We start from the raw sequence: 26,673 nt of genomic DNA, 5'->3' as shown, positions 1-26,673 counted from the left end.
AGCCCAGGACCAGCTTCTCTCTTTGGCTTTCAGGGATGGCCTGCACAGCGGCTGGTCGGGTGCTCAGGGAGACTCGGCCAGCTCGAGTGACGAGACATCCTCCGCCAATGGGGACAGCTTGTTCTCCATGTTTTCAGGGCCTGACCTCGTTGCTGCTGTCAAGCAGAGAAGGTATGAAGAAAATTTTAAACCAAAGGACAGAGGGGTCTGTAAATGTGAACCACAGCTATTCCTCTACAAAGTTCAGTAGCCCCATCGCTCCCAGTCAGCCGTGTGTGAAAGAGGCAGCGGGCCTCTTCCAGTACTGTCTTGCTGAAGCTTGTGTGGTGACTTAAAGTTGGGTTGAGTTTTTGCTGGTAGAACAGCCTCATGCAAGGGGTAGCCCAAAATACCAGTATGACAGGCAAGGGAGTATTGTGGAGAACAAGGTCTGCTGATGCTGGTCTGTGCCTTACAGGAGGCAGCCCTTTCCGTGGGAGGAGCAGGACCAGGACAACCAAGTTCTAACCTAGGGCTCTCCAACAGGCTTTGCAACTCCAAACATGGGCCTGGCCCTCTCTGACCCTCTATTTCTTTGTCAAAGGTGGAACTGGATAAAATGACCCCCGAATGGTATTTCAAAGTTGAAAAAAATAGATACATAGTATATTCAGATCTGAAGTTTTCAAAAGTAGTCACAAAAATTAAAATGGGCCCTGAAATAAGAGAAGAATTTGTTTAGAAAGAAATGCAGAGACTGTTGTGGGTGTGAGGAAGCAGAGGCCCAGAGGTGGTGGTCTAAAGGACATGGGCAGGAATAGAGAGCATGCACGGTCACCAGGGCATCAGAAGTCATGCTCTGGAGGGGACAGGGAGGCCACGTAGCATGGCCCTCGTGTCACAGGGTCAGGCTTCATTGGATAAGCAATGGGGAGCAGGTAGATAAAGACGGAAGGGTACCTGAGTCACACAGAGTAGGACGCACAGAGCAGTTACGGTGGTGATGACAGTGATTGCTGATACAAGCTAGGGTGCATTCTTTGTGCCAGGCCCTGGGCTAAGCGTCATGTACATTTTCTCACTTAATTCTCACAAACACTGTATTTGTTTGCCAGGGCAACCATATCAAAGAACCGCAGACTGGGGACTTAACGACAAGAATTTATTTTCTCGTAGTTCTGGAGGCTAGAAGTCTTGAGATCAAGGTGTCAGCAGGGTTGATTTCTTCTGAGGCCTCTCTCCTTTGCTTGCAGATGGCCGTCTTTTCCCTGTATCTTCACATGGTCTTCCCTCTGTGTCGTCTGTGTCCTAATCATATTGGGTTGGAGCTCACCCTGATGACTTCATTTTAACTTAATTAGTTGCTTAAACAACTTATCTCTAAATACAGTCACATTCTGAGGTACTGGAAGTTAGGGCTTTAGCATTTGAATTTGGGCGGGGGAGGGACACCTTCATTTACTCAGTAGCACCCATCATGTACCAGGCACTGGTGATACAGCAGCAAACAAATCAAAGTCCCCTTCCTCATGAAATTGATATTCTATTGAAGGAAGGCCGATAAAAAAATCCCAAATATGTCAGTTTGGATTAGGTGCTATGAAGAAAAATAAAGTAGGGTATGAGGGCAGAGAATGAGGGGAAAGGTGGATTTTCTGTGTTCTGAATGGCAGTCAGGGAGGCCTCTGATGAGCAGAAAGCTGAACAAAATGATAGAGCAACTGGTGAGAAATTGGCAGTGGGGTATGTGAGAGAAGAATCAAGGGTGAGACGCAAGTTTTTGGCCTGAGCATCTGTGTGAAAGGGGGTGCCATGGACTGAGACATGGAGGACTGTAGGAAGAGCAGGACTGAGCCTTGGAAAGATCTGACGACTTCTGTTTTAGGCACAGGAAATCAGAGAGACTGACTAGACGTCTAGAAAGGCACTTGTAGCACCACCTCTGCAGAGGCTGCTGTCTGCACGTAGGAGCGCTGATAGACTGATGTACTTGGCTCTCTGCCTGCTATGCCTGCCTTTTTCATTCAACATAATAACAGAAATGTTTTCATGTTAGTAGTAAAATTAACAGCCTTTTGTTTTTGTCACCTATCCCTAGTGCACGGTAAACAGTCTGTACGTGTTGAATAAATTAACAAAAGGCTGGAGCTGGTGGACTCAGCAGCTGTAACAGCCAGTGCCAGTCTTCATGCCCGCCACCTCTGCCCCAGCCCAGCCCTGTGACGGGCTGCTGAGTGCACCACTCCATGGTGACCCACCTTAGTCCCCTGCATGCAGTGGCCCCAAGGCCTCCCCACCTAGAACCAGTGCCTGAAGACACCCGAGCCAAGTGGCTAGGGTGTCCCCTGGAGAGAAGCTGGACGGGAAGCCAGGTGACCACTGCACTGAGCTCTTGGTTCTTTCAGGAAGCACAGCAGTGGAGAGCAGGAGACCAGCACGCTGCCCTCACCGCCTCTTCTTACCACAGTGGAGGACGTGAACCAGGTATTGTGGGCCCTGCTCTCTCCACAGAGGGCTGGCTTTATGGGTACAGACCATGAGTAAGGTTCCAAAGCTTAAGTTTTAAGAGGGCCTCAAAGCAATGAGGGGTTCTTTGTGGTTCAGTGAGAGGTTCTTTGTGGTGAACAACTTTCTTCCTGTGATTTTTGTCTAAATGATTAGCCATCTCAGCTGACTCAGAGCCACATGTAGAGGAAGCTCCGGGGCTGTGCTGTCTAACATGATAGCCATTAGCTACATGTGGCTACTTAAATTTAAATTACTGAAATATAAAGAAAGATGGAGTGCTTCAGTTGCACTGGCCATGTGCGGTGAGCAGCTACTGTACTGGATGGCGCAGACAGAGAACATTTCTGTCTGAAATGTTGCGAGTTCTGTTAGACGTGCTGCTCCAGAACTGTGGGGAGGGCTGGGGCTCTCACCCTGTTTCCTCAGTGGGAATAAGGACCAGAGATCTGGGGAGGTGGGAAAAGATGATCAGTTGCCAGAAATGCCACTAAGAACCCTCTTCTGTCTCTCAGGATAACAAAACCAAAACGTGGCCACCCAAAGCCCCTTGGCAACACCCTTCCCCGCTACCCAGCACCCTGCCTGGCCCAAGTGCACCACTCTATGCAGTCGCCAGCCCTGGCAGCCAGTGGAATGACACCATGCAGATGCTGCAGTCCCCAGTGTGGGCCGCCACCAGCGACTGCAGCGCCGCCTCCTTCACCTACGTGCAGACCCCGCCGCAGCCCGCACCCCCACCAGCACACAAGGCAGCGCCCAAGGGCTTCAAGGCCTTCCCCGGGAAGGCTGAGCGCAGGCCGGCCTACTTGCCCCAGTACTGACCCAGGACCAGCCTGCCTGCCTGCTCAGAGCTGTTGGGGCCAGTGTCCCCACCCCAGGGCTGACTAGCTGGCACCAGCCCCCCAGAGGACCAGTGCACCCCTGTCCCAGGCAGGGATCCTTGGGGATGGGGATGGTTGGCAACTCCAAGCCTTTAAGGCCTGGCTTCTCAAAAGTTTGGAGGCATCAGACGCCCGGAGGGCCAGCTGAAGATGGAGTTTTCTGACCCTCCTCAGGGAGATGCTGGGGGATCTTCGAGTTTAATAAGCACCTCTGGTGATTCTGATGCAGGTGGGCCACAGGCCACACTTTGAGAAACACAGCTCTCTTAAGTTTGTAGTCCCACTGTGTGTGTTGGGAAGGCATCAGGCCTGAAGGCTGAGAGCAAAACTGACCATTCTTCTGAAACCCTCCCCTCCCCCCTCCTTAACACATTGAGTGATGACCACACACCAATCACTGTATTTTATAGCTATTTTTCATATAGGTTTTTAGTTAAAACATCTCCTGCCTAAAATGCATTGAATATTTTAAGATAACAAATAGAGTGGCTGGAGGTTTGTTCAACACTATCTTTATTTAAGCTTATACGAACTGGGCAAAGTATAGAATATTTGTGATCAGAAGCAATCACCTGGGTTTTCTGTAGGTGGACAGCCCCTTGCCACCCCACAGCAGCACCCAGGGGGTGCAGCCTCTACCAGATTTACAAAAACAGGATCATAAAACATGTTGGAGGCACAGCCCTGATGGTGCGTGGAGATGAGCCAGCTGGTTGCTGTCCGGTGCGGGATGAAGCTACACCTTCGGCCCTCAGGCCCTTCCACACGTGGCCAGAGCTTCGACACAGTCTCAGAACGTGGAGGTGTGGTCAGGGGCTGCAGAGAGACACTTGAAATTGCAGTAACATTGTGAGCTGGCTCAAGACAAACCAATTAGGATGTAGATAGGAATTAATTTAAAAGTTTTTTCTTTGAAAAAAAAACCTCATTTTCAGTTAACGTGCTATTAAATAGATACCATCCTGTGGATTTAGGGATATTTTTCCAGCCAGAATGGATCCAGAAGAATTGAATGGTGCTTAAATTGAGAAATAATAAATATATCTATATAGACTAGGCATACCCCACTGTATATTAATTGAGGTTACAGAAGTTCTTTATATAAAACTTATTTAAATTTTTCATATTTCATCTTTGAAAAAGTCTAATTGAGAAAAATCCATAATATTTTCTGGTATGAAAGTTTGACAGTATTAATATTTTTTTTATATTTTCTTAAATCATTAAACCATTTTAATATATGTTAACTACTAATAAATGGTTTATTCTTTCTAACTCCATATAAGCTTTTCCAGCAAAGATTGTAATAACACAGTTATGTTCTCATTTTTCTATGGATATAAGTAAATTTATATTTAAAAATACCAAAAAGAATATATATATGTACGTATACACACTAATTATAGAGGACCCTTAGGGTGTCTGAGCCCAGCCATCTGAATTTTTAGTACTGTGTTGCCAGGCTGTTTCCAGGCCTCGGGTGTTGTCTTTTGTGCTGCGTGCGGATCCCACTGCTACGTGTACTCATGATCCTTTCACCGTGGGTTCTGAACAGTCACCTCACCATGTTTACAGAGAACTATTTTGTACATAGACTTTTCAGGCACGTGCTTTGCGCCAACCCTGCGTGGCTCTTGTCTGTGTTAGCTGTCACAGTGTGTGCACTAATCTCTGTTGAAGTTGTCCGTGGCTGTTTTACTTGTAAGGTATTCTATATCCTTCAGTAATGTGTCTACAGTACCCTGTGTTTCAAGTTCTGTTATACTGAAGTACTCTTGTTTTAATAGTGCCTCCCCAAAGACCTCATCCTGGACAGAAGTCAGTCCTTGATGCTCCAGCGCAGGTGACGTCAACATTGCTAATTGTCACTTTCCAATCTGTTTTTCTCAAGTAAGGAAGACATTTTGTGATTGTATCTCCATGGGCTATGAGACTGTGTGAAGCTGTTTGTGTGGTCTCCTTGTAGGTGCTGTGTTCTCAGCACCGCCTTGCTCTGAACACTGGTAATTCCAGGTGCTGCGCTCGGCAGAGGGGTCTCGCCAAAGCGCATGTGTGTGCATGTGTGAGTGTGTGTGTCCTTTGTGTGGCCGGGCGTGGCTGCGTTTCTCGTGTGACTAGTTACAACGCTTCCAAACTGGAACTCTACATTTTGTATCTTACTTTTAAAGCTCCTATAAGTAAAATAACTATCGGCTTTATTAAAATATACATTTAATAATTTTTGTATCTCTGTTGAAAATGAACTGCAGCAGATACCATGTCAGCAGCCCTGTCTGGTTCATTACTTTGAAAAGCTGCACCCGAGTAGGTTTAGGTCGGCCTGTCCTCTGATTCTGAGCCCTTGCAAGGGTAATACCACTGGGGGTATTAGGATGAGCTGGGGTGGGTGGGCAGAAAGCAGGACAACCTACCACACCTCTCCTGTTAGCTTCCCGAAGGCCAAAGCTGGAAGAGGCCTCTGTGTGGGCAGAGCCAATGTCGTGGTGAAGGAGGTCACCTGGAAGGATGCAGGCTCTCTCCTTCGGTTGTGATCTGCCAACACACACATTCCACCAAACATGGGCGCTTGTGAGCTGCCCAGCCAGCCTTTCCAAGGAGCAGATGCAGGGATGAGGTCTCCCCCAGTTCTGCCAGGGACCCACTGTGTGGCAGACAGACCCTACCTCACAGGGGCAAGAAGGACTAGTCTCACTGAATGATGGCATCCTGCTAATGGAGAAGGAAAGATGGCAAAATGGGAACCACAAAAGGCGGGTGGGTTACAGGGGAATTTCAGTTCATTTTCATTTACAGCAAGACAGCATTTGATTGAAACTTTTCTCATAAACTTAGGATAATGGAGTAAGTGAGCGTTAATATATAACCTACCCGTACAAGTACCACTCAGGCTTCTTTCTGCTGAGATGCCTAAAAGCTGAGCATGAGGACTTAGTCCTAGAGCCTTCTAAGTGCACCTCAGGACAAGGCTGCTTAGGAACAGCCATGTGGCATGGGTATGCTAAGGAAGACACTGGAAGTTCATATTAAAATGCTAGACAGAAAAACACATTTTATTCAAACGTGTTCCTATTGAACACTAGTACCTGCTGCTGCTCCCTGACTTCTGATTCACAACAGTGGTGGAGACAGGAGTCCCGTAGCCTCAGCTCCATGCCAGGTGGGTGGGGATGGAAGCAGGACAGATGTTCACTGGAGCCCCAAGAAGGTCCTTGGAGGCTTTGGCTCAGCCGAGAAATGGAGGATGACACACAGGTAGGTGAGGTCCTTATGAGGACGGTGCCCCTCCTTTTCCACCTGGGGGATGCTGGGAGAGTGGGGCATCCAGCTCTAGGAGCGTAGCTGAAACACTGCATTCCAACCATGGTGCTGTGAAAGGACGTTCCTCTGTGCTCTGTGTGACCCCTCTTGTGATCTGCTTCCTGATCTGGTGACAGCTCCTCAATTACCAAAAAGCCATGTATGTGGACAACATGACTGTCAGGCTCCCAACCATATGTGCGTGGGAGTCTGAGGAACCTCCAGGGACAGGCTCCTGGAAGTAACACAAACAGCTGGCCTTATGATTCCACAGGGGTCTGCCGGCTGGGCACAGGCCTCTGCTTGTCTGTGAGGGGGACTGGATGTGGCTTATATTGGGACTGAGTTGGGGATGTGGACCTAGGTGAGGAGGAAGGATTGCTTCAGGAGTGTCATTCATTTCAACATTTACTGTTGTCACCTAGGGGCGAGGCCCTTGCTAGGATGGGAGCCAGGGCTGCATAGAAGATGCAGTCTGTGACCGTAAAACTCAGTGTTTTAGGGAAGACAACCCCCTCTTTCCCAATCTTGGTAAGAGGTGCCACTATTCATCCACCCAGCGCTCAGGCAGAAATCCTAGAAGACATTCTTGATCATCTTTACTCTCCTCACTCACTTAAGCAGCAAGTCCTACAAGTGCATCTGCAAGCACATTTAAATTCCACCACGTTCTTATATCTCCATTGCCATCAACCTGGTCCTCCCCTAGCTCCTGCCTTTCCTTCTCAGGCCCCAGGGTGTCCCGTACACCCCTGCTACCTCACGGAAGCCTCACACCCCCACCCACCTGCCTGGGCCTCTCCAGTTCTCTTGGGCCAGAGCCCAGCCTCCACCCAGCTTTGTTTTTCACTACAGCACTTAGCACTCCGCTGGAATGTGTGTTGGTATGTGTCTCTCTCACCTGAACCAAGCCTTCAGTAGAGCAAGGAGCGAGTCTCGTTCATGGCGACATGTGCAGGGTGCAGAACAGCTCGAAGCAACTCAAGACAAGCCAGACGAAACGAGGTGTTGCTAAGGCCAGAGGCAAATTATAATACAGCGCAAAAAATAGAACTAGACTTAAAATAAATCGGTTCTCACGTCGGGCTGAAAGAATACACTATGACCAGTGTTTGTACTAGAGCTGCAAGAAGGGACTGACGCTAGGAGCTGCGGGTAGGGCTCTGTAGCTCAACTAAGTACAGAGTTTTCTCTTCTGCTGGAAACCCTTGCCCACGTGCGGTGGGGAAATTCTTTTTAAAAACCTAACAGTGGATTCAAAGGGAAAAGTCTGTGGCGACATCCCGAAGCGACAGTACTCGGCCGAATAGGCGAACAGCACGAAGCACGCAGCACGAGCTCCGAGCCTCCTGGGGGCGCTAACTCCCGCGTCCTCGGGTCTCCTAGTCTGCGCACGCGCAGTCCGCCCCAACCCGGAGTATGCGCACTTGTGCGCACACGTCCATCCCAGACGTGCGGGCAGAGGCGTCTGCTACTTCCGCGGACTGCCCTCCGCTCCCGTCCCGGCGCGGGGACATGCGCATACTTGCACCCCCGGACGTGCGAGCCCACACGCAGACGCGTGCGCACCTCCGCCCCCGCACTACCTGAGCTGATCTCGCTTTCCCTGCGCATAGACGCATGCGCGCCGCACCTCCGGAGAGTGGAGCCAGTGACAGGAGATCCCCGTATCTCTGGCGAACCGCAATTTCTTGCCCTTTCCTGGTCAGCGTGACTCAGCACCCTCGGTGGGTGCGCTTCCCCGGAGCGGCTCGCGAAAATCCATCGGCGTGTATCGCCCCACACCCGACCTCCTTCAGACTCCGGCCGTCGCCCTGTCCCCGAACCTCCCTTTGCCCTTGTCCTGGTGATCCCCTGGTCTCCAGGTCCTGCCTGACCCCTGTCCAGCGGCCCTGAATTGAGGCCTGACTTAAGTCTACCCTTCAACCCACTCCTCTCCCGGGTCATACCATTTTGCTGAGGGCACTTGAAGGTGCCTGACTGACTGGAGCAGTCTGTTGAACTTTCTGAGCCAGGTTTTCTTTCGGTTGTGATTGTCAGCCCTTGGCCTGGGCGCAGATAACCCTCCGAGAGCTTCACTTCCCCTGGATTCTGAACCCTTTACTGTGCGGTTTGCAGACAGGGCTTAGCACAGCATGTGGTGCCCATTGTGGTGACGGTGGTAGAAAACACGTTCAACGTTTGTCAACATAAAATTACCTTAAGTTACTATTTTTCCAAATTACAGACCCCACTCCACTCCCCAAATGTGGTTAGAGAGGCCACCCAACACTCTAATGTCTGATCCCTTCCACACACTGCACCTTTCCTGGTGGGTTTCTCCCTACTGCCCTACACAGATCCTTAGATCCACTCCAAGGGGACCAGTGTTTGTATTCTCCTACCTCTGTCTTTGCCCATGCTGCTGTCCTTTCCGTTGGAGATGTCATTCTTGGCCATTTCCACTTGTAAAATTCTACCCTGTCAATCAGATTTAATATCACAAAGGCCTACTTGATGTTAAAACAGAACTGGGATAATGGGGAGGGCAGGGATTGCCTGCTCCTCCACTTTCCCTGTACCTTCTTCCCAAGGCTGAAGAGTCAGGAAGTGGCAAGCAGGACAGGGTTGTGATTAAGGACAGGGCTCAGGAATGGGGCAACCTTGAGTTAATTCTCTACTTAGTAGCAGAATGGCTATTTTCAGATTTCTTAACCTGTCTTAAATGGGGAGGACAACAGGATATCCCTCATGGGGCTGCTATGAAGGTTATGTGGGAGAGAATTTAGCACAGAGCTCTGCACACAGTAAACTGGTGGGAGTAGTAAAGTATCCATGTTAGTAGTTGGATGATGAATGGCTTGCCTTTGAGCTACTCCTTTTTTGCATTTTCTCTCCTTAGCTACTGTGAGTTATGGTCCTCCAGATAGGAACCTAGTTTTCTGCTAACATAGAAAATCCACATAACTGGAATTTTTTTTTTAATTGAAAAACTCTATAGTTTTTAATTAATTTATTTACTTATTTATTTTTGGCTGCGTTGGATCTTTGTTGCTGCAGGCGGGCCTTCTCTAGTTGCGGCGAGTGGGGGCTACTCTTTGTTGTGGTGCACGGGCTTCTCATTGCGGTGGCTTCTCTTGTTGCGGAGCACAGGCTCTAGGAGCGCGGGCTTCAGTAGTTGTGGCTCGCGGGCTTTAGAGCACAGGCTCAGTAGTTGTGGCGCACAGGCTTAGTTGCTCTGCAGCGTGTAGGATCTTCCCAGACCAGGGCTCGAACCCGTGTCCCCTGCATTGGCAGGCGGATTCTTAACCACTGCACCACCAGGGAAGCCCAAGTCCCTGGAATTTCAAAGTACAATGTTAAAATATTATGGGGAAATCTGAGAATATCTGGGAAATCTGGAATAGTTGAAGCTACTGGGAATCAGAGAGGCCAAACTGCTGGAGGTGTACATTATAGAGTGTTAAAAAGAAGATGAAACCTTCAAAAAGGTAATCATCGGAGGCCTCACCTCCTGCCTCTTTAGTACCCAAGCTGCTCCTATGGGTTTTGGGTGGATGAGAGAGGACACTGGGGAGGACGGTGTGGCAGTGGGCAGGTGAACACCCATAACATTTTTGGAAACACTTGGAGTTGTAAATGACAGCTCAGCTCAGAACAACATCAACACTAAGGGAAATCACTGATTCGATTCGTGTTCCAGCTGCAGACAGAGGTGACCTGGCCCCAGGAACTTGGGCCCTATGAGGTTCACCCTGACATCTCTCTGGAGGTCACACTCTCCATTGTTTTCCTTGAGACCAGGGACTGAACCTCGGGTCTGTCCTTTTTGAAAGGCAGCTTAACACTACAGAAAACTGAGTTTCTCCTGCTGGCTTTGGGTCCCAGGAAAGAACCCTGTTTGGCGGGCTTAGGTCATGTGTTCATCTCTGATGCAATCAGGGAGGCAGAGGAAGAAACCTAAGGGTGAGAGGTAGTGGTTTCAGACAAAGACAACAGATGAACAGATGTCCACTGTGATCACCAAAAAGAGCCTAGTAGAAAAAGGGAGTCAGTGGCTACTGCTGGGCTAGAGTCATCTGAGGAATCACAGGGCAAGTGGATGATGGGGTAATGGCTACTGAGACTGGCCTTCCTATTGGATGAAGTTCTGTTCTGAAACACAGGATCGAGGGGTGGGAGTGCTGTTCTGTGCAGTCAGCTGCTTGGGTGGGAAACTCTGGAATGTTTCTCAGAAACTCTAGTAGACCAGATGCTGTTCAGCAACTGTCAGGGTTGTGCTGGGTATGGGAAGCCGAGTTAAATCTCAGAGTTGACAGTTGACCCAAAACTCTGGCTAAATAAGGGCCTTGTGGACAGGGCTGTTCCCTGCAAAGTCCTGTGACCATTCATTTCTTCAGTCTTTGGCCGCTCTCTTTTTTCCTTCTTTATCTTTAGGAACTCAAATAATTCTGGGCTGAGAGAGAAAAGCCATCTGCAAGGCCAGAGGTGGCAGCGACTGCATGGAACTGAGAGGTGGGCCAGAGAAGGACCTAGGCCTGGGTCTGCAGCAGGACAGGGCACACTCCTAGATGGATGGCATTTCTGGGGGAACTGGGCGACGGAGAAGCTCAGTTTGAGTGCCCAGTTCTTGGACCTCTTCTCTCTGACTATATTTACTCCGTCTCACCCAGACTCTCATCTAGGCTCTTCAAGTGCTACCTATTCACTCATGACTCCCAAGTTTTTCCTCTTGCTTGAACCGTCTCTCTTCATACTCCAGAGACGTGAACACCGAACTTAACACTTCCACTTAGATGTCTAATAGGTTTGGAAAACTTAATATGTCAAAATACAAGATCACGATCTTCCCCCTAAAACTTGTATTTCTCCAAGATGCAATGGCAATTCCATTTTTCCAGGAACTCGGGTAAAAAACTGGATGTCATCATTGACTGTTATTTTTCTTTCTCTTAATTCTTCACTCAATATATCTAGATCACCACAGCCAACTCCTGCTACCTTGACACCTTCATCCCTGGCCTGCATTATTGCTGTAGCGTCCTATCTGTTGTCCTTACTTTCATGCCTACTGAACTGTTGGTCTGATCCTTTGTAAAATACGTCCGATGATGTCCCTCCTTTGCTTAAACCTTTCAATGGCTTCCCATCTCTCTCGGAATAAAAAACAAAGTCCTCGCGATGACTTACTGCCTTCCTTCCCTCTGTAACCTCATCTTCTGTCACTCTCCCCTCATTGACTCCCCTCCAGCCACACTTGCCTCTTGCTGTTGCTGAAACATCTAAGCATGCTCTCCTCGGGAATTTTGCAGTTGCTCTTCCCTTTGCCTGAACACTTCTCCCCCAGATAGCCAATTGGCTTGCTTCCTCACCTTCTTCAGGCTTTTGCTCAAATGTCACCTCATGAGTGAGTTTTGCCTTGACCATTCTATTCAGAATTGCAACCCCTATTCCCAGCACCCTTTCCAGCTTTCCTTATCTCCGTAGCACTTACCAGCATCTGATATGCCGTATATTTTATTTGTCACCTACATAGCCGCAGCACCTGTAACATTGAAGTGTTGGAAGGAGTTGGGTTAAGTGGGTGAATGAACGAACTAATGAAGCAGGCCGGGGCTCTGCCTCTGTTCCTCAGTCACTTCCAGGCAGAGGTCGGCAAAGCAGCAGCCCAAGAGGCCGCCGGTGGCAAGGTGAGACGAGCTGAGGCCCCCGAGCCTCGGCTGCGGACCAGGTTGCCCCTCGGGCGCGGACCGCAGAGAGGAGGGCGGGGGCGGGGGCGGGGGCGGGGACGGGGCGGAGCGGAACCGGGGGCCTGCGCCATAAAGCTCGCTGCGCTCGCCTATTCTCCGCCTGCCGCGCGCTACCCGCCCAGCTTCCTCCTCCGTGCTTGTCCCAGTCCGTGTTCTCTGCCGCTCTCGCCATGGCCGCGCTCACCCAGAACCCGCAGTTCAAGAAGCTGCAGGCATGGTACCACGAGCACGGCTCTAAACTCAACTTGCGCCGCCTTTTCGAAGGAGACAAGGACCGCTTTAACCACTTCAGGTGCGCGCGCGGGGCCAGGGGCGGGGCGCGGACGTGCCGGACCCGGATGCGGCGCGCGGGGTCCGGCTGTGCAGGGCCTGGGTCGGGAGGGCTGGGCGGCGGTCCCCGGGGGCCCCCGGCTACGGATCTGGGCGCAGGCCAAGGCCGCGCTTCGTCCTTGACGCCTCCTTGAAGCAGGTTTCCGGGTGCTGGCCGGAGGTCTCGGGGCCCCGGCAGCTTCGTCATGAGGATTGGGCCTCTCTGCCGCTTCCCCTCCACGGGGACATTTCTCTCCCCTCCCCCTCCACCAGTCCCTGCCGTTTGAAGCAGCCCATCCTTCTGCGGTTGTGAGCAAGGGCCCTCGCCGACGCAGCAGGCCCAGAAGGGCTGCCCCCTTCCACTCGGTCCTGGCCGAGAGTGTGCTCGGAACCTTCTGCGGGGTGCGGTCAGGGTGGGACCGGCCCGGGGTATTTGCGGGGAGCCGCGATGGAAGGGTGGAGAGGTGGGGCCGTGATTCCTGCCCAGGAGGCTAGGTCCGGAGACCCATGAACGACCAGAAAAGGAGAAAATCTTGGGGGTCGGGAATGGTCACTGGCGCAGGGGTTCGGGAGGGGAGGTCTGTGGCTCCAGACTGGAAGTCCCTGATGGCCAGCCCTGTCATCTGGGTCCTTCCCTGAGTAAGTTGAGTCGCAGAGTGGAAGCTCTGGGAGGGAATGGTCACTCCCTGGCCTAGGCAGGGGCAGCGCACCCAGCTCTGTCTTCCCATCCCCCAGCTCAGTTTTAGCAGAGGAAAGGCTCCTCACCAGGGGTCTGCATCTTGCCCTGTGCTGCTGCTGCAGGTCAGCTTGGGGGGCGGACGGGTGACAGACGACACCACTGTGCCAGCTGGCCACCTGAGGCTTGTTTGGATTTGGCACAGGGAGGATTTTTTTTTTTGGAAGCATCTCTGGTCAGGGAGCAGGCTGGGGTGTGGTCAGCCGCTTCTGCCATCTTTCTGCAGCTTGAACCTCGACACCAACCATGGGCATATTCTGTTGGATTATTCCAAGAACCTTGTGACAGAGGCTGTGATGCAGATGCTGGTGGACCTGGTAATGTTCTGCTTGGGGAGGCTTGACCCCTGACCCACGGTGTTGAGGACGAGCTGGGCTACTGGCGTCCTCAGGTCCTTGAGCATCTTTACTTTCTCCTCTTAGTGGATCTCAGTAGTTGCCCCTGTGCCCGTGCCCCTGCCCCTGGCTCAGGTTCTGACCGGCATCCCAGGGGACTCAGTGCCTGATGTCTGAGCAGACCCTTCCCAGGCAGTGGGGGAGGGCACCAGTCTGCAGCCATTTGTCAGCCCCACCGGGGGCTGCACCAAGCCTTGTGCTTGGACTCTTGGTGGCCAACGTGGGTGGCACCAGGCCTCAGTGTATTCTCTTCTCAGGCCAAGTCCAGGGGTGTGGAGGCTGCCCGGGAACGCATGTTCAGTGGTGAGAAGATCAACTTCACCGAGGTGAGCAGGCAGACTCCGTATACCCTCCACAGCCTCTTCCTTCCCTTTGGGGTTCGTCTGACTGTTAGCAACATCACCCTGTGTCCGTACCCCTCCTCTTAGGCAATGCTTTTGCTTAACCAGGGGCCTGAAGGCCTATTTCCTCAAGCAAGTTGCACAGCCTTGGGGTGTGTCTTCCCCAAGGCTGCAGTCTAGGTCTGGTGAGCGTGGAATGGCTCCCGGTGTCTGCCTGCGGACAGCACCTCTCAAGGCTGCAGGGAGAGGGCTTCTCAAGGCATGCTCAGAGAAGTAGCTCTGATCCTTGCTACAAGTTTTGTTAGTGAAAAGAAGACTCATGTCAAAATCAACCTCCTCAGTGGGAGGAGTCAACAGGAAGCTGTGGCAAGGCCAGGCCTCGGCCACCCTGTGCCTGAATCGCTGTGGGACCCTGTAGGCATAAGAACCACTGAGCACTCAGGGTGTCATCCTCATGGTGTTATTATCCTCGTTTTATACATGAGGAACCTGTAACTCAGAGGTCAAGTCACTTATCCAGTGTCATTCTGTAAGTAGCAGAGCCACTATTCAAACACCCCTGTCTTTCACTCCTGGGCTAGGCTGAGAGACTGCAATCAAGGAGGGCTTCCTGGAATAGTCCATTTGTCTACAGAATGTGGCACAGGAGTGAGGTTGGGCAGGGTGAAGGCAGTGTGGCATGAAGCCCTCCACCTTAGCGAGCCTCTCCCTGCGTTGGAGTCCTGAGATCATCCCTTTCTGTCCCCCTGGAGTCTCAGACCTGTTTCTTTCCAAGGACTCCTCTGCTGCCTCCAGCTTGATGGGACTGTTGCTCTTACTTGATAAGGCCAGCTGCCTGGAGCCTATCACAGACTTAGGGTCTGGTTTGGTTTCCAGTAGTGGGTGTGATGGTATGCTTGGTCAGGGAAGCTTGAGTTGCCTGTTTTGCTCCACTTCCAAAGGGCCAGGGACACTTTTCAAAAGGCGCCAACAAACACCGTGTACTTTCACCAGGAAGATGAGACTGGGCTTCATGAGCCTTGGTCCTCTGTAGCCATTCATTGCTTGTCTCTGACCTGTGTTGTTACCAGTCTGCCTTTGCTCACTCTGTTCAGCGTTCCTTGACTATTCACGCCCTGAACATCTGTGGGTCGTTGGGGCCTGTCCCAGGCCTGTTCCGGTCTCCCTCCCCTTGCGACTGTCTGCAGCACATAAGGGAGTGGCACATGCCTTGCCTTGCCTCTAGGACCTGGAGTGGCGCCTATTTCCATGAGCACACAGTGGGTTTTGTGTATGAGACCATGGTACTAGCAGACCTTAGGGCCTGCGTGTCCAGTGGATAAGGGGCTGAGCTGACTCTTGGGGCCACACTGCATCATGCCCAGCTGGGAGTGTGGCTGCCCTGGGGTGGAGGCCCTCACACGCTGACTCTCGCCCCCAGGATCGGGCAGTGCTGCACGTGGCCCTTCGGAACCGGTCCAACACACCCATTTTGGTGGATGGCAAGGATGTGATGCCAGAGGTCAACAGGGTCCTGGAGAAGATGAAGTCTTTCTGCCAGGTATGCAGCTGCTGGGCTGGACTTCCCCTTGGCCGTGTGTGTGCTTGTATTTGGGAATCTGGGGATCCTGATGGGCCGCCCTTCCACGCTCCTTGGAGAGGACCCCAGCCCTCAATGCAGCCTGAGGTGGCGGTGGTCTCTGTGACAGCTAGCCGTGGAGGCTCTGCTAAGGCAGGAATTTCCCTGACCCTGTTCTCAGGGAACCCACCACTGGCAGCAGTAGAGCAGCCTCCTTCCTGAGCTCTAACACCTGTGGGCTCACGGTGACAATCTGGCCAGGACAGAGTTCTGAAAAAACAAGTGAGGCCCCCGAGGGATGGGATAGTCGGGGAGAGACTTGCTTTTTTTAACCTCTTTAGTCATGTGCCCTTATTGCCTAGTCTAGAGCTAGATGAGGTTTAAAACGGAAAGTTTTCTTGACCACACCCCAGCCAGCTCTCCAGAGGCAGTTTTTATAATGTTTACTGTTAAATCTTCCAAAAGTTTCCTGTGCATGTACTAGCATGTCTGTCGTCTCTTCTTTGAAACACATACAGGCACACGTGTACACACACATGCAGCTTGTCCCTGTGTCAGCGTTAATGCACACAACTGTGCTTCCTTTTCCTGTGTGGGGGTGTAGGGGTTGCCTCAGAGACCAGCTAGAGATTTCCCCACATCACCTGCCATTGCCTCAGTGTCTATCCCACGGTGATTCTGCAAGAGTTGGTGGATGTCCTCAAGCCTGGAGTACAAGGGTGATGTCTGTGGGCTGGACGGTTTGTGTGGCCGTGTGCATGTCTGTACGTGTGGGTTACGCATGTCTGTATGCGTGCTCTGGGAGTGATAATCTAGGCTCTAGTCAGCTGGTCCCTGAGAGCAGTGTCCCCCACGTGTGGCTGGTCATCTTCAGACCTGAAACGGCAGGAGGTGATGTGGGCATCCATCCTAGAGGCTAGGCAGGCAAGTGAGTGGGACTTCGCAGGGTGAGGAAGGCTTGGGATCCTGATGAGAATCTGGATTCCAGAATGTCCCTTAAGAGTGGTTGGTGCTTGTGATGGGCTTTGGGTGGGATGTAAGGTTGGGCATTTCCAGACATCTGCTGTGAGTGGCAGAACTGATGTGTCTCGGAAGCATGGTGCTCTGTTTGGTCAGCCCTTGTGTGCTCGGGCATGCCATGTGGAGAGTGTGTGGCACTGGTCGTCTGGGAAGCTGTTTCCAGGAAAGCCCTCCCTTATAGCTGGCTGCTGGATACCTGACTCAGACTGATGGGGTATTTATAGTTCAAAAAAGCTGCTGAATAGCAGCAATTCCATGGTAAGGAGCACTCCCCATGGCTGTGCTCTCAGAAGGTTGCCAAGATTGGGTGAGGATGTTCACCATGACCTTGATTGTCATGGCAAAAACCAAAAACAGCCTGACCTCATTTATCAGAGGACTGACCAGTAAAGTCAGTATATGTTCATAAACCGTAGTCCTGGGCACCATTAGGAATTAGGGAGCTACAGTTGCATTGACCTGCTGTGCTGTTCAGGATATACTGTGAAGTTGAAAAAGGAAGTTGCAGAACTGGTGTGTTTTCGTAAGATCCCCCATCTGGTTAAATAAAGAGTATATGTAGTAATAGTAAAGATACACAAAGTTTCCCTTCTAGGATGCTTTATTATAACAAAACTCATGGTGAGATTTTTTTTTTTTAATAAATTAATTAATTAATTTATTTATTTATTTTTGGCTGCATTGGGTCTTTGTTGCTGCGTGCAGGCTTTCTCTAGTTGCGGCGAGTGGGGGCTACTCTTCGTTGCGGTGCGTGGGCTTCTCATTGGGGTGGCTTCTCTTGTTGCGGAGCACGGGCTCTAGGCGCGCGGGCTTCAGTAGTTGTGGCTCGCAGGGTCTAGAGCGCAGGCTCAGTAGTTGTGGCGCACGGGCTTGGTTGCTCTGCGGCATGTGGGATCTTCCCGGACCAGGGCTCAAACCCGGGTCCCCTGCACTGGCAGGCGGATTCTTAACCACTGCGCCACCAGGGAAGCCCTTCACGGTGAGATTGATTGTTGAAAAACTGAGCAACTTATTTTCTTTCTGTATTGATGGAAAATTGCTCATGGCAGGTGATTATTATCTAAAAGAAGTAAAGTTACTGGGTCTTACTGGTTTTGGGAAAGCCATGTATACTAGTTTCCTATCGATGCGTAACAAATAACTCCAAAATTGAGCAGCTGAAAACAGCAGTCAACATTTCTGTTGACTGGTTCGGGCTCAGGTCTCATAAGGTTGTAGTCAAGATGTTGGCCCAAGGTTACATTCATCTGAAGGCTTGATGGGGGATGGAGGATCTGCTCTCAAGATGGCTCACTAGCAATTAGTGCTGACATTTGGGAGGCTTTAGTTCCTCATCTTGTGGACCTCTCTACAGGTTGAATGTCCTCATGACAAGGTAGCTGATTTTTCCCAGAGTGACTGATCCAAGAGAGAGCAAGGCAGAGTGCCTCAATATCTTTGAATACCTTGAGGTAGCATCAGAAGTTACTCTTTCATTTCTGTAATACCCTGTTGGTTGTACAGGTCAACTCTGATCAAAGTGGGAAGGGACTACACAAGGACATGAATGCAGTGCCAGGAGGTGAGGATAGCTGGGAACCATCTTAGAATTTGGTTATCATAGTCTGCCTTCTGGCTCCCAGTGATTCATCATGTTCCTTCCACATGCAAAATACCCTGTTCTCTTTCTCTTAAGGCCATATGCCATTACCATATCAGCTAGAAGTGAAGAACCTCATAATCTAAATTAGGTACAGATATATCTGTATTTTCTTTAATACAACTTAAATACAGTTCCTTTTGATCTGAAGATATGTGAATTAAGTAGACAAGTTATTTATCCCTTACACACCCAACATACAATGGTGAGATAGGCATAGGATAACTGTTATAGGATAATTCCTTTTCAAAAAGGAAGGAAAGTGGAAGGCACACAGGAAACATTGGTCCAAAGCAGTTCTGAAATTGAGCAGGACACGTGTTGGCAATTGCTTGGTTAGGACTCAAGGCCTAGGAATTGTTCCTCAAGGCTTTTGGCTTTGTCCTTAGTCATCCTTTTTACATGAAAGGTAGTCTGTGTTTGTAATTGCCTAGTTTTTTCAGCCTGCTTACTGCCTATAGAAATGTGGGTTTTTAAAGATCTCTTTTCTGGGACTTCCCTGGCGGTTCAGTGGTTAAGGCTCTGCACTTCCAATGCAGGAGCACGCAGGTTCGATCCCTGGTTGGGGAACTAAGACCACACATATACACACCACGGCCTAAAACATAAAAATTATTAAAGATCTCTTTTCCTTTTTTATTTTTATTATTATTATTTTTTTGGCCATGCCGCATGGCATGTGGGATCTTAGTTCCCAGACCAGAGATCAAACCTGCGCCCTCCTGCATTGGAAGTGCGAGTCTTAACCACTGGACCACCGGGGAAGTCCCAAAGGTCTCTTTTCCTTTTGTAATATTCTCTGTCACTTTCAGTCCAAGCTGATAGTGTTTCTGACAATTCAGTTATCTTAAAAACTTTGTGGGGCTTCCCTGGTGGCGCAGTGGTTGAGAGTCTGCCTGCCAATGCAGGGTACACGGGTTCGAGCCCTGGTCTGGGAAGATCCCACATGCTGCAGAGCAACTGGGCCCGTGAGCCATAATTACTGAGCCTGCACGTCTGGAGCCTGTGCTCCGCAGCAAGAGAGGCCGCGATAGTGAGAGGCCCGCACACTGCGATGAAGAGTGGCCCCCGCTTGCCGCAACTAGAGAGAGCCCTCGCACAGAAATGAAGACCCAACACAACCATAAATAAAAAAATAAAAAAATAAAAAAAAAAAAAAAAAAAAAACTTTGTGGGTCTCCTGTGGAGCTTACTGGGGGGTGGGGGGGGGTCCACTCCGTTAGACAAAAGCTATACCCACAAATTTTTTCAAGATAAGTCCTTTCCTACAATTGCTTCTAAGACCACAGAGACAGTACTTTTAAGCTTTTTGGAAGCCTTACCTTCATCCAAAATGTTCTCTGTATTACCACCTTAGTTCTTTCTGAGGTCTTAACAAAGGATTTTACAGCTGCATTCTCTGCTTTACCTTTTGAAGCTTTTCTTACAGTGCCCTAGATTTGAACTTTGCCGAAGATCCATCTCCTAATTTTAGCATCAGTTATTTTCTGGAGAGGCTGGGAATTTTCAAATCCAACGATTCCTGGCTTCTTTTTGTTTAAAAGTTCTTCATTAAGCTTATTTCTCTCCTCTTGTATTTTATTATAAGCAGTAAGAAGCCTGGTAGTTCCTATAACACAGCCTGAAAATCTCTGTAGCTAGATCATCCAGATCATAATAGATACATCTTTTACTTTCCCCATTAATGCAGGCAACAGTGTTATTAAATTTTCTTTCAGTACATAACAAGGATTCTTTTTCCTACAATTTTCAGTAGTGTTTTCTTCCCATTCCTTTAAATCTATACCAGCAGCCCCCTCGAGGACTATTAAACCTCTGCTAACAGTCTCTTCCAATGTTTTTTAGGCTTTCACTAACTCTCCTCAAGGTTCTTTTAGCTTTTACCTATATTTTAATTTTTTTATTTTTTAAAAATATTTATTTATTTATTTTGGCTCTGCCGGGTCTTAGTTGCGGCACGTGGGATCTTTTTAGTTGCGGCATGTGGGATCTTAGTTGTGGCATGTGGACTTCTTAGTTGTGGCATGCGGACTCTTAGTTGTGGCATGCGGACTCTTAGTTGCAGCATGCATGTGGGATCTAGTTGACCAACCAGGGATTGAACCCGGGCCCCCTGCATTGGGAGCACGGAGTCTTATCCATTGGATCAGGGAAGTCCCTACCCATATTTTTAGATTTTTGTTATGGTAATACTCTACTTGTGGTACCAAAGTCTGCATTAGTTATTTATCATTATATAACAAATTCCACCAAAACTTGGCTTAAAATAGCAGTAAACATTTACTATCTCACACAGTTTCTATGGATCAGAAATTCAGGCTTAACCGGTTGGTCTTGATTTGGGGGTCTCTCTTGTGGTTGTACTCAAGATGTCGGCCAGGGCTGTAGTTATCTGAAGGTTTGCTGGGTTCTCAAGGATTCTCTTCCAAGGCAGTTCCTATTCATGGATGGTGAGTTAGCATTGGCTGTTGAAAGAAGGCCTCTGTTCCTCACCACACTGGCTTCTTCGTACAACTGAGTCTTCTCATAACATAGTAGATGGCTTCCCCAAGAGTGAGCTATCCAGGAGAGCGAGGCAGAAGCTGCATGGTCTTTCATGACCCAGCTTCTGAAGTCACACTCCATCATTTTTGCAGTATCCTAATGGGTGCATAGTGAGCCCTGTACAGCATGGGGGACCCTGTGGGGATGTGAATACTGGGAGGCAGGAATCCCTGGGGTCCATGTGGAGCTTGGCTGCATGTCTGTCATTTCTGTCCCTGGCACAGACCAGTCACAATAGTTGGCATTTCACATCTCTTGGCCTCTGTCATGTTAGGTTCTGCTGAAAGTTCGCTCTTGTTTTGCAGATTCTGACAATGTTGCTGTGAGGTGGGGATGTCACCCCGCTTACTAATGATGAGAAAAAGGGTCTAGTTGGGGCTGAGTGTGGCAAGGATGTGACACTGGGTCTCAGTAGGCCTCTGATAGGGCCTGGAAGTCAGGACTGAGGTGTAAGGATACAGAAGTAAAGATGCATTTGAGCAGCAGTTTATACTCAGGGGTCTGGGCTGATTACATCTCCCCGCTCTGTGCCAGCGTGTCCGGAGTGGTGAATGGAAGGGGTACTCAGGCAAGTCCATCACGGATGTCATCAACATCGGCATCGGCGGCTCTGACCTGGTAAGGAAGGGGCTGCCTTGGGATGGGAGAGGAGGGGTCCCATCCAGGGCCTTGGTTTCTCCTGAGATGGGACCTGGCTGTTCTCACCTCTCGTGGGCCCTGGAATCTTGTTTTCTGATGCTGCGTCTTCCCACAGGGACCCCTCATGGTGACTGAAGCCCTCAAGCCATACTCTTCAGAAGGTCCCCGGGTCTGGTTTGTCTCCAACATCGATGGGACCCACGTTGCCAAAACACTGGCCGCCCTGAACCCTGAGTCCTCCTTGTTCATCATCGCCTCCAAGGTACGGCCCTCATACCCGGCCTGACCCCCAGCCCTGTGTGTGCTGGGGTGCGGGGGGGGTGGATGCTTTGCCACTGCCCTGGACGCTGGACCCTCCCAACTGCTCTGCATGAGCCGTGCTTTGTGGATCGGGTGGGCATAGCTGCCCTCAGACTGTTCCTTATCTGGTGGCAAAAACAGTTTACCTGATGAAAGCCTGAACTGGTCCGTATGAGCCTTCATCTTAGGCCCACCCACTCACTTCGCTGAAGGTGTGCTCAGCCTGGGACCGTTCCCATCTTTCTCAGAGATCTGTCTCTAATGTCTGCTCCTTTCTGATCCCAGAGCCATGCCCAGATAGATAATGTAAGCGTTTTGTTTTTTTGTCATTTATGCCCTGTTTACTCATATCCATGCACATTAAATATTAAGAATTCCATCTGAGATCTGAGATACAGCTTAGTCTGGACTGAAGGGAGCCCCAGGTGTGTCCACAGCTGCTCTCCTGGAGGATGCTCTGGCCTTTGACCTGTGGTGGGGTGGCGGGGGCGGAGGGTGGGCTCTGGGCAGGTGGGGGTGTAGCTCTTACTAGCGTTTCCCCTTTCTCTGTCTGTGAAGTCCTGGAATCACAGGATGACGTTGCGACTTCCAGGCCCCTGCCCCAGACACAGCCACTGATCGTGGCTTTGTGGACACGTGGGTGGAGGTGATGGGGAGTAACTCACTGACCTGCATGCACTGCTCCGTGTGGTAACTGGGCACCCACACGGCCTCCGCTGCTGAGCTCTGGCTCTGGGCCGTACCGACCTTGGCTGTTGGACCAACTCCTGTACTCTCTGCCTGCAGACCTTCACCACCCAGGAGACCATCACCAATGCAGAGACAGCAAAGGAGTGGTTTCTCCTGTCAGCCAAGGATGTGAGTGCTGGGTGGGCAGTGGGCAGTGTGCGGGCTGGGCAGGACAGGGTGGGCCTGCCCGTCAGCCTGCGTGGCCACGCTTAGCCCTGTAGCCCTACTTCTCCTGAAGTTGGCAGCAGGAGGCAGCCTTTCTGGTTAAGATATTTGGCTTTGGGACTCCCCTGATGGTCCAGTGGGTAAGGCTCCGTGCTCCCAATGCATGGGGCCCCGGTTCGATCCCTGGTCAGGGAACTAGATCCCGCATGCGTGCCGCAACGAAGATCCTGCATGTTGCAACTAAGACCCCGTGTAGCCAAAATAAATAAATATTGAAAAAAAAAAAAAAAGATATTTGGCTTTGCCAGCCCAGACAAGCCAAATGTGGCAGGCCCTGCTCTAAGTGCTGAGGGCCCTTTCCTTAAGGCCACTGGCCCTATGGAATCCTCTCTACCCGTGGCCCCTCCAGCTTTACAGGGGAGGCACCCTGGGCCTTGTGTGCCTGTGAGGTAGGTTGGGCTGCCTGGCCTCTGACCCCTCTGTCCTCTCCATCTTGACATGGGGCTCCTCCGACAGCCTCAGAACCGAGGACTGGGAGCAGTGGGTCCCCCCCGGGGCCTTGGTTTCTCCAGAGACGGGAGGGTCACTGCCCCTGGGGGGCCCCCTGGATGGGTGTGGTGTAACTTGCCTCATCTCTTGCAGCCTTCCGCAGTCTCGAAGCACTTTGTCGCCCTATCTACCAACACTGTAAGTACCCATGAGGGTTCCCGTACTACCTCCCTGGGAGGGCCCGGGCCAGGTCAGGGTCATGGCCTTTCCGAATACATGAGCTGAGGTGTGTTTCACAGGTTCAGGGATCTTGGCTCAGCTGCTGGGGTAAAAGGGTTGGTTGCCTTTGAGGGATGTGAGTTGCAAACCATCCTTACCTTTTCTGCAAGGCAGACAAACCTCTGCTGCTCCAGGAAGGGGCTCACAGTCAGTGGGATCACATTAACCCCACCCATCTCCCGGGCCTGGCTGATGCCCACAACATTCCACACATGTGACCTCCCCTGGCTTCTGCCACTGGCCTCTCCCCAGATGGGATATGCTGGGTACGGATGGGGAATGCATCCCATTTCTCACATAAGGACGTTAAGCCCCAATGAAGGGATGTGACTTGTCACCCAGTGATTGCATGAGTCGGTGATGCCAGGATTAGAACACGGGACTAGAACATGGTTACCCACCTGCCAGCTCCTCCTGGCCCCAGGTTGTGCAAGGTAGGGTCGGGGGCGTGTCAGCGGGCAGGGCGGGGCTGTGCTGCAGGGGTCGCGAGGAAGGCAGACCCGGCTGAGCACTTGCTGTGTGGTGGGCTTTGTGCTGGAACCACACCCGGGTCCTCCTGACTCCGCTCCTTCCGTGTCCCCCCCACCCCCACCCCCACCCGTGCCTGCAGTGCTGACTTGCCTGTGGGGGGAGACAGGAGGACATCCTAAGGCTGGCCAACCACAGTGCCACTGTCCACCTCCTGCGGGTAGAGCTCAGACTGGTCAGTGGGGCGTCTCCTGTGGGGTCTAGGCAAGGGTTGCTGACCCTGTCTGCCCAGGGGATAGAATAGGATCACTCATTCCCTGAAGGCTTCCTGGGGTGCGGTCACCATCCCACTATTGGAAGGGCTGGGCAGGTGTCCGGGCTGTATGTTTCCTGGCCTGGGAGGTTGCCCCTGCCCGTGCTCAGTTTCCAGCTCTAGGCTCAGTTTCCCCGATGTCCCAGGGGGTCTGGTCCAGGAGGTGGCTCTTGCAGAACAGTATGTGGGCCAGGTCCTCAGAGCGGGTGTGCAGCCCCTCTCAGCAGGAGGGCTTTGTAAGCACTGGGCCACTGGTGTGCTGGACGTGAGCTGGCCTGGCATCTGGCTCTGGGGGTGGGTGGCTCCTGGTCCCGCCTGGACTGGCAGGTGGCTCCAGCGCAGCCCCAGTGGTGGCACGACTCCTCATGCCCTGGAGCTCCTGTTCCTGTGCAGCTAACCCACGCTTCCTTCCTTCTCTTTCCCTTTGCACTTTTTAGGCCAAAGTGAAGGAGTTTGGAATTGACCCTCAAAACATGTTCGAGTTCTGGGATGTAAGTAAAGGCACTTCCCCGTGGTGGGTGAATCATGTGTCCTTTGCCAAGTCAAGCTTCAGATGAGGGGCCCGTAAGGTCAGGTCAACATTTATTGAGCACCTGCTGCATGCCTGGCTTTGGGAAAGGCCAGGAGGCCCTCAGAGAGGCTTGTGGGGCAGGAAGAGCTCTGCTCAGTCAGGATGAGGGCTCCACTCCCACCAAGGGCAGGCTTGCAAGGCCAGGGTGACATTTCCCTGGGTGCCTGCCGGCAGCACCCACTGTGGGGTAACCGGAGCCACCCCTGTCCCCCTCGCTAAGCTGAGGTTGTGAGTTATTCTCAGTGATGACCTTTCTCTGAACTACAGCCGCTATCTGTAAAGGCCAAAGGGCAGGGTGAGGCAGGAGGTGTGACTGGGCAGGCCTGGAAAGGAGCTGCAGGGGCAGCTGGAGGGTGGCAGAGGGGAGGTGCCAGGCTGGGGCCTGGGTGGGGCCCCGCTGGGCAGCTCGCAAAGCCGACATTGCTGAGTGGCAGAGCTGTGGGCCACTCTAGTGACAGGCGGTCACATAGACTCATCTCTGCTAGAGCCACAGCTGGTGCCAAGCAGTGAGCAGCTTTCCTTGCAGCTTGCCTGAGTGCAGCCGTGGTGTGAGAAGGGCTCGGGTCGCAGAATGCAGGGAGGGTTGGGGGGCAGAGATGCAGTGCAGGGTGTGGCGTGGGTGCCTTGAATGCAGTGGGTGTGGCTCTAACACGTGACTTCGGCAGGTGTCCTAAGAGAGCATCGTCCAGTTGGGGATTTTCCCAGTGGGGCTGTTTCCAGGCCTTTATACTGGAAGCTCTCTGCTTGGTGGCAGCATCTGAAGATGTAACTTCCTTTGAAAGCTCCAAAGGCCTGGAGTCTGGGAGAGAATTAAGCCCTCACGCTCTAAGGCATCTTTTGTGTGTAATGAGTTAACTTCTTTCTAGAATGGGACTAGTTATGTGCCATCCTTGGAAGAATTGAGAAGAGTCACTCAAATCCTTTTCTGCGTCCTGTGGCTCAGATGAGGAACGCCGGTCGAGAGAGACTGTGCAGCTTCTAACAAATGTTGCATGCCTGATAAACGAGGGGAGGCACCATCCTCCTCCCCCCCGGGATCTGGAGCCTGAGCAGGTGGTGGTCAGGGACACGTGGGGGCTCCTGCTAGCCAAGGAGCCCAGCACAGCGGGGCTGTGTCGCAGCCTGGCTCGTCATTGCCTGTAACCTCCCAGCCTGCAGAGATGAGTTGGGGTGTGGCTTAGAGACAGACCTGGGTCTCCCAGGTAAGGCCTAGGAATGACAGTTGGGCACAAGAACATGGGGCTGGGGCTGGCTAGTGAGGCCCGAGTGGCCAGGGTGGGCACAGTGGAGGCCTCTAGGGCCAGTCCAGACATGCCTGGAAGGACCTGCCTGGCTCACTAAGGATGTATATTGCTGAATTGAGAAGGTGACATCTGAGGAGCCAGGGACAGGAACAGGTAAAATTTCTGGACCCAGGGTCTCTCAGGTGAGAGAGAGGAGTCAGAATAGATACAAGGATATTGCTCTGGCTCTGAGGTAAGATCTGAAGAGTCCAATCTGGCATAGGTATGTGTAAGTGGTGAGGCCTGGTCAGCTGTGGTCAGTCATGGGGCAGCCTCGTATGTCGGGATCAGGCAGAGTCAGCACACATTATTGGAGAGCTAATTTTGGCCGGTGATGTCTGAAGAGGAGCCAGGACAGGTACAGGTGATATCTGAAGAGGAGGCACCAGGACAGGTAAAGGTACAGGTGAGGTCTGTGAATTCTGGAAGAATTCAGATATTTATTCTATCAAGTGGAGTCTGAGGAGCCAAAATTAGGTACATGTTCTTTTATTTATTTAT

The 26,673-nt window shown here is 51.4% G+C and overlaps 2 protein-coding genes across 7 annotated transcripts in view; both read left to right on the top strand.

Annotated features, from left to right (window-relative positions):
• GARRE1 (granule associated Rac and RHOG effector 1) overlaps window positions 1-5,586 on the top strand; it is an 80,059-nt gene extending 74,473 nt beyond the window's left edge. For all 6 annotated transcript variants that reach the window (XM_059903655.1, XM_059903653.1, XM_059903656.1 and 3 more), the window contains 3 exons: window positions 34-171; window positions 2,385-2,463; window positions 3,000-5,586. In XM_059903655.1, the coding sequence (XP_059759638.1) occupies window positions 34-171; window positions 2,385-2,463; window positions 3,000-3,308 (526 nt within the window). In that variant the 3' untranslated portion in view covers window positions 3,309-5,586. The remainder of the gene's footprint in view (window positions 1-33; window positions 172-2,384; window positions 2,464-2,999) is intronic.
• A 6,888-nt stretch (window positions 5,587-12,474) lies between these two features.
• Window positions 12,475-26,673, top strand: part of GPI (glucose-6-phosphate isomerase) — a 28,149-nt gene continuing 13,950 nt past the window's right edge. The window contains exons 1-9 of the mRNA XM_059905527.1: window positions 12,475-12,686; window positions 13,666-13,756; window positions 14,092-14,160; window positions 15,596-15,715; window positions 21,471-21,554; window positions 21,691-21,837; window positions 22,662-22,733; window positions 23,412-23,456; window positions 24,756-24,809. Coding sequence (XP_059761510.1) covers window positions 12,565-12,686; window positions 13,666-13,756; window positions 14,092-14,160; window positions 15,596-15,715; window positions 21,471-21,554; window positions 21,691-21,837; window positions 22,662-22,733; window positions 23,412-23,456; window positions 24,756-24,809 — 804 coding nt within the window. The 5' untranslated portion in view covers window positions 12,475-12,564. The remainder of the gene's footprint in view (window positions 12,687-13,665; window positions 13,757-14,091; window positions 14,161-15,595; window positions 15,716-21,470; window positions 21,555-21,690; window positions 21,838-22,661; window positions 22,734-23,411; window positions 23,457-24,755; window positions 24,810-26,673) is intronic.

This window comes from Balaenoptera ricei, chromosome 19 (assembly GCF_028023285.1).
Source record: "Balaenoptera ricei isolate mBalRic1 chromosome 19, mBalRic1.hap2, whole genome shotgun sequence".
NCBI classification, from domain to species: Eukaryota; Metazoa; Chordata; class Mammalia; order Artiodactyla; family Balaenopteridae; genus Balaenoptera; species Balaenoptera ricei.
The sequence above is the reverse complement of the archived record's forward strand: the minus strand, read 5'-3'. Positions and strand labels throughout refer to the sequence as shown.